The sequence below is a fragment of the Astatotilapia calliptera genome, chromosome 6 (genome assembly GCF_964374335.1).
Source record: "Astatotilapia calliptera chromosome 6, fAstCal68.1, whole genome shotgun sequence".
In the NCBI taxonomy this organism is placed as follows: Eukaryota; Metazoa; Chordata; class Actinopteri; order Cichliformes; family Cichlidae; genus Astatotilapia; species Astatotilapia calliptera.
Window position 1 is genome coordinate 25,576,494 of NC_137427.1, and position 7,184 is coordinate 25,583,677.

The window sequence follows — 7,184 nt, forward strand, 5'->3', positions numbered from 1 at the left end:
TCAAACACAATTGCAAGAACAATCATGCCACTGTGCGATGTGTTCACTGCAACAGATACACATGTGGTAAATGCAGACTACAGATACCATGGCAGTGCCAGGATTGTGAGTGATTGCTGAAAATGTTGAAATGTACTCACTCACTTTTTATAATTATTTGTAAAAATGTGTACAAATGGTTGATTTTTTGTACTGTTTTTATCAATAAATCTCAGCAACAAAGGACATACACCCATGTGTGTTGATTTCTCCCTAAGATGGCAAACTGAAACACTCCAAGTTGGTGACTTTTGGAGATTTGTTTCCCTGGATGATTAAGAATGCATCAAGATGAAACAAAAGGAAGCTCACCGCTTTTAGCAGCTCCCCCACCCCCTCATCCACACACCCCCACTCCCCTCCCTCCAGAATTCCCAGGTAACAACCCAATTTACATATGAATGACTAGCCAATTTAGCTTCCACTTGCCTGAAGCTAAAGCTTAGCTAAAAGCCTACCAGCCATTTGGCTGCTCTCCGGGTTTTAAAGGTAGAAAAGCCAAATGGCTGGGCTCTGGGCCTTCCTAGTGTTAAAATAGTATATATCACTCTATGCTCATTTATTTATTTTACTCTGAGTCATGCTGTAGTTGTTGTTTCTTTAAAACCTTCTTTCACACAAAAAGTGTAGAATTTATGCTACAGCAAGTACTGGTTTTAAAATTTGCCTGTCTGAACCCACAACATTTTATTTTTGAATATTCAAGCATTAAATACCTTGTCAGTGAAAGAGATAAGCTTATTGATCAATACAGGGAAGCTAAAGGGAAACTAATACTCAATACATTCAGCCACCGAGGACCAACTCCACATGTAAACTTGGTAAAAGCACAGTGACAGAAGACATGCATGTTTCTGAAGATTACAGCTGGCATGCACAGAGAAAACCTGCAGTCTCCATACATAAGGACCCCAACTCTACCCAAGACTCCCAGGAGGAAACATAGTGGCTTAGTTTCCTCCTGGGAAGCATAGCTGTAGATTTCAGGACATGGACATGGGGAGACGTTCCCCCTAAAATGTACTGAGGGGTGGATACAAGCCCTTTAATATTCCTCCTCTGCAAGTGCTCAACTAAAACCTGTGCCTATAGTTTGGAGCAAATCTTTCACTCTGAACGTACTTCATGCTCTCTTTAAGGACTGCATCTTTACTCTGATTTATCATTTAGTCTTTTAAATATTTATTTTCAAAACCGTTTATTCTTGTGTGTGAGTCCTGACGAAATAAATGTTTTTGCATTCGATTTACACGTGGAATCTCCTTTAGAAACAAAACAAAAGAATCACCAGGACAGAAACACTACACCCACGAAAAGTGAGAAATGACGTTGTAAAAGTCAACGCATTTTTTTGCTTACTTTAATAGAAAACCAAAGAAGAACAGAGATCGAACAGCGTACATGTATGCATACAGTGCCCCCTTTAAGTACTCACTAAAAAGAAAAGAAAACACAGCAACCTGATAAATATAGGGCCCCGGAAACAAACGAAAACACCTCATGAACATATATCAAATGCACCAGATGCGATGAGACGTCGGTTGAATATATTTGCACAGATATCCTGACAGTGAGTTAGTATGTCTATCCCATGATCAGTGCCTCTTGCTGTGAAGGTTTGGACTTCATATTAGGTCATACAACTGTCACTGTAACTGAAATACATGCGTTTCACTGTTATTGCCTTTGTTTTGTTTTCTTTATTTTTATTAAAAAACTGTGTTCTCTCTCATATTGATTTCTAAAAAATAAGTTTTTTTTTTTTATTTAATTCTTGTTTGTTTCATTTGATATTTCTATTTCCTACCTTGTTGGATCACAAACATCATCACAAGTATTGACTCTTTTATGCTACGACATTCCAGTATACTTACTTACAGGGATCGGCGTCAATGTTTCACTTGGCATTGAAAATCTTGATGAGGGGAGGGAAAACGTTTTGACCTCTAGGAAATGGGAGGAGTCTGACAATGGCTACCTCTGTCCTGTGCTACTCGAGGACGGAGGAGGGAGGGGGGCGCACGCAGCAGTTGGGCCGTCTGACATTTTGCAGCATTGACCTGAAAATGTTCTGCTGCCTCCTTTTGTTCTTGCTGCCATGTCGCGGCGAATCAGCACCAGAGATTGACTTTCGCAGCGAGGTCTGGACCATCAGTTTCCTCTCTTGCTCCTTTATTTTGCTCTGTAAGTGGCTCTGAATTGCAAAGCCGAGTGATTCGGGGTCCACGGAAGCCCCGTAGACCTCCCACGTCATGCCCTGTTCGTCCCAGACGACGTCGTGGATGCTCTTTCCTTTCTGCTTCCGTGACTGATCGTCCTCTTTGTCGCTTCTCTCCGGTTCCACCTTCTTTTTGCCAGAATTTGTCTCCTTACTCTGGGCTTTACTTCCTGCTTCTTTGCTTTTTTCTTTTGCACTCACATCTCTATTTTTAGTGAGCTCTGACTTGGATGTGGTGTTTGCTGCTGGTGCTGCTGGTGCTGTTGTTGTCAGTGCTGTTGTCGTTGGTGCTGTTGTCGTTGTTGTCGTTGTTTTTGGCAGGGCCTGCGCAGCAGTGTTGCTGTCAGCACATCCAGGCACAGGAACAACGGCTGTCTCTGGGGGCATCCCTGATCTGAGAGAAGGAGTTTCAGCCGTGGCTGTTTTTGCGGCTTGCTTCTTGGGTTCGCTGTGTTCAATGTTGATTTGATAAACCGGCTGGATGTTGCACAGAGCTGCGCCCGCTTCTTTAGGCTTGGCTCCTAGCCTGGAGTCATGCTGCTGTGACAAAGTTTCTGATTGGAAAACCATGCCGGTGTTTTGGTTGGGGCACATTTGTGCCTCTACAGTGAGTCTCTCTGACTTCGGATCAGTCGCGGTGCCGCTTTTCACCTGGTAGACTACAGCCAGGCTCTCCTCTCCTGGGATTGCACCACTGCTTGGCCTGTGGGTCACAGGGAAAGGCAGCAGACTAGGACTCGTGGCCACAGCCTTACTGCACATTTTAGCTACTGCCTGAACCTCCATATCATGACACTTTTTGACCGGGGCTGGCGATAGCGATGAGGTCATTGTCGAAGCCTCCGTGTAGAGCTTGGAGTCCCGCTGCCCTTCAAAGACAGCTGTGTCAGTCTGGCTGCTTCCTTCAGCCACCTGCTCGGATGCCTGCGTGCTTTTTGTCGCCTGGGGCAGAGAGGATGAGTCTTTCTGTGAGGACACTGGCTGGTGTTTATCTGAGGAGACATGCGGTCTCGATACTGTTGCAAATTCCTTCTCTGGGCGCGTTGACCGTGAGTTTTCGTTTGTTGGTTCAGCTCCTGCATCTTTACTCTCAGATGGGGCTTTGGCTGAGCTTAGCGGAGTTTCCATGCTTTTCTTGGGTTTTGATGGATCTTGTAAAGAAACAGACGTTGATGAGCAACCTTGCATATGACCAGTCTCTTTAGATTTCTGTGGGATAGCCATGTCCCTGCTTTGGGGATTGGAAATGGTTTCTTTATTATCTTGTACTTCAGATGCTGTACTCCTTACATCACTGTCGTTACGTTTTTTGTCATTCGGAGAAAGGCGTTCATTACTTTTCTCTCGTGCTGTAGTTTCTACTGAGGGTGTCAGCCGTACCTGCTTCTCTTCTGGTGCAACTGGGTTTTTTACTTTGTACTCACTGCTGTTCGTGTCGGCGCCCGATGCTGCAACAGGAGACAGCGAACTGGCCTTATACGTGCCCGTTTCACTGGTTGGGCTCAGAGTTTTCATGTTAGCATTAGAATCCCGCTGGTCAGCTCCTGCCTCACCCACCTCTCGGCCTGTTACAGACAGGTTTGGTGTTTGGTGGTCTCCACCTGACACTTGCTCAGATTTTATCTGGTTTCCATTGCCTGGAGCTGATTTGTCTGACACAGTGGTAACTGGTTCCCCTCCCTTACAACCTGTTTTTTCTGTGCGGGGGGCGGCGTTAGCAGTCGTCAGAGACAGGTTATCCTGCTTGTCGGGAGATCTGAGGGTGGGTTTTGGACAAACCTGAGAGACTTTGAGGTTGGGCTCTTTAGCCCAGTTGGCATTAGACTCCTTGTTGCCCAGTGTGTCCACCCCAGCCAGCTGAGGCACCATCTGGACTGTTACTGTCCTTTTTGGGTTAGTTCCCATGGCGGAGTCACTGCTTCAGTCTTCAAATATTGCCGTATATCCAAAGATGGAAACGGATGCACGCTGTGCTATCATTAACTTTTTGCAATTTCCTAAAGGAGGAAAACAGAAGTAGACTCAGTTGAAGTTTTTAATCATTAAGCTTATCACAACAATTACACCTTTATTCAGATGATTATAATCAGACCAGACTCCAGACCAAGGTGATTTCTGCAAGACAATTTTACTCAACAGTTATCAACCAGCCAGGACAGAGAACAGCGAGAGACCTGCACCTGACTAAGAATATAATATGTGATTCCAACTTTAATAATCAAATGAACTTATAACTTTTAACATATAACTTAATAATATTTATGGAGGTAGTTTTTGGTTCATTGATCTCCACATTCTCCTTTAAACTCAACATCATCTTTGTGCTGCAACTGATGCATGATTTATTTTTCCAGAACATGGAAATAAATGAAACTCCAGAGATTTTATAAGCATCCATCACATTTTGCATATTAAACCTCTTGACTGATTGCACTGAATGTAGAAAATGTAAAAGTATGATAAGAAAATGCTGCGTAAACAAAGTAGTAGTAAGACACAATGCGACATTTAGACTCAAAGTGCTTACAGATAAAACAGATCTTTGATTAAAACTGTGGATGCCACACATCTGGTGGCGTTTGATCTAACCGCTGTTTTTCTCATTTTACAAATCCTACCGTAAATAAAACTACGCCCAACAGCGTGTCATTCATAAATCAGCTGAAGTTATCGCAATTGAATATTACAGCATACAAAGAGATGTGAATAATGAATGAAATGAACTGAGTCTCCCCATGCTAGCCCGTTGACTCGGTTTAATTAAATGTTGTGATGCTGTGAGATATTGCCAATGGCAAGCTAGCCACTTAGTAACAATATCATATGTCAATTATCCTTTAATCTTTGTGTTGAATATAATTGGGTAGATTTAAAATACATACCTGAGGGACTGAAAATCACTCATAATCACTCATTTAAAGTTTCATTTTTTTTTGACAACCACAAGTAAATTTATAACCAGCATCACCCTCATTTGTCCTTTATCTGTTTTAAATTCTACACAGTGATCAACAGTTTCTTTGTCCAAGGCCTGATGAATGGCTTCATCTCAGTCTGTGTCCTGAATGTGTAAAAGTATCCAGCCAATTCTGCAAGTAATGACCCAGCACTCGGCAGACAGCTGAAATATGTGACCCTTTGGAGTTGGACAGATGAGCTGTGCTGTGGTCAAGGATGTAATCATGGAAAACTATCTCTAAAGCAAATGAAGAACACACTGAATGATAATTCGATGGGTGGCATTAATGGGCCTTTTCCATTTCGGTGACATCCACTGATGATCAGTGTAGTTCATCTCAGTAAAGGTAACAACATCAATCTGATCTAGAGGCATTCTCCTTCATCACACCAGCATCCTCTTCTTTAGGAGTAGCAGTGGGAAACCGAACAGCTTTCCAGGTTATACTTGTATCTGATAAGGCGAGACTAAAGAATAAATATTCCCGTCACACTCTTTTAACCATGATAATCTGACGCACTATAGAGCACCCCCCCCCCAACGTGTGACTCGAACAGCACAGAATAGTAGGTTACTGGTGTGGGTCATGGACAGGTGTAGCCGGGTTGTTTGTGCTATGCCACTATGCATCTGCCTGTCTGTTGTCAAAGCGCAAATATTTATGGAAAGCATATCCTGGGTGTTATTAAATATATGACAAATAAACGCCTCGGTGTCTGGGCTTTTTTGTGTTCCCTTTTCTTCTACTTCTTCTTCTTCTTTTGCCAGCAGCAGTTAAGAAATAACCTAAAGTGTGGACAGACTACGTACAGACTGTATTCATGCAAAACGGCGCACATGAAAGATCCCGCATGCAAGCGGTGCACACGATCTATTCAGGCCAATTAAGATCCATGTCGTGCACTGTAGCCTCTTGCCCCAATTCAGCGCCTCAGAAGCCACCGATGCTTGCTGGTTTGATTTGACCTTGCGGGCGAATTTAACATCTCACAGTATAAGAGAGCTTGAAAAGATGAAGGCGGCTTACCTTGCGAGACGATTTATGCCCCGTGCCGTTGGGTGCCGATTGCGCGTCAGTGAGACGAGGGGGAAAAGAAAGAAAGAAAAAAAAAACCTAGGGATGAATATGGAAAAGTCAGCCTGTGTAGATGACACCAAGCCACGCCTTCCACGTAGAATATGGGTCTTAGAGGTATCGATCCACCACAGTCAGGCACAAAATTTAAGCACCTTGACTGACTGACCGTGCGCAATCAGTCACCGCTGACTCCGAGGTCTTCATCACTGCTGGCTCGTGCTTACAAAAACAAAAAGAAAAAAAAAATGTGACGAGCCGATCATGGTTTGTGCGCTATCCCAGACTGAACTGGTCTTGGCAGGGCAATCCAGAGTTAACCAGATGAATGGATGAATGGGGAGGGGTGGAGAAGATGCGAATGGAAGCAGCATTGTAACAGCCGCAGGCTTTCACAGGAGGGTCACTTGGTCCTGAAATTAATTAGTTTTAGTTCCCTGCGCTTTCTGCCTCATAACGTAGACCATAATATTCCAAGAGGAGAGGTTTTTGGTTTTTCTGCTCCCATTTGTGTTATTGAGAAATGGGTCGACTTTCATGCGGTTCTTTTTTGGAGCATGCTTTAGCGAGATCGCGTTCATTTATTTTACATCTACATTATTTTCAAAATGAAGAAATATTTCTCTGTGCTTTCGGCAGATGTGGTGAATAAAGAGCCTCTACAATAAGAGCCTGCCGGTTACAATTGGTGTCATTAACTATTACTACAGAAAAAATCGCATTAAAGATTTTCTGTGGTTTGCAACGTGCTTATGCAAATGAGTCGGAGACAGCTTAAGACTTTGCACTTTGCTGATAACACGGAGAGAAATGTGGCTCATGTAGTTAAAAAATACATAAGTGATTCTGTCCAAATAACTGTTCATTATGAATGAGCCTGCTTTACACTGCTT

General features: G+C 43.3%; 1 protein-coding gene across 1 annotated transcript; it reads right to left on the reverse strand.

The window, feature by feature from the left end:
• Window positions 1–1,383: 1,383 nt before the first annotated feature.
• On the reverse strand, window positions 1,384–6,812 carry gprin3b (GPRIN family member 3b). The gene is made up of 2 exons (XM_026171303.2): window positions 6,244–6,812; window positions 1,384–4,254 (listed from the first exon to the last, which is right to left on the reverse strand). Exon 2 carries the CDS (start codon window positions 4,160–4,162, stop codon window positions 2,030–2,032), a length of 2,133 nt encoding a protein of 710 aa, XP_026027088.2. The 5' UTR covers window positions 4,163–4,254; window positions 6,244–6,812; the 3' UTR covers window positions 1,384–2,029.
• Between the last annotated feature and the right edge of the window lie 372 nt (window positions 6,813–7,184).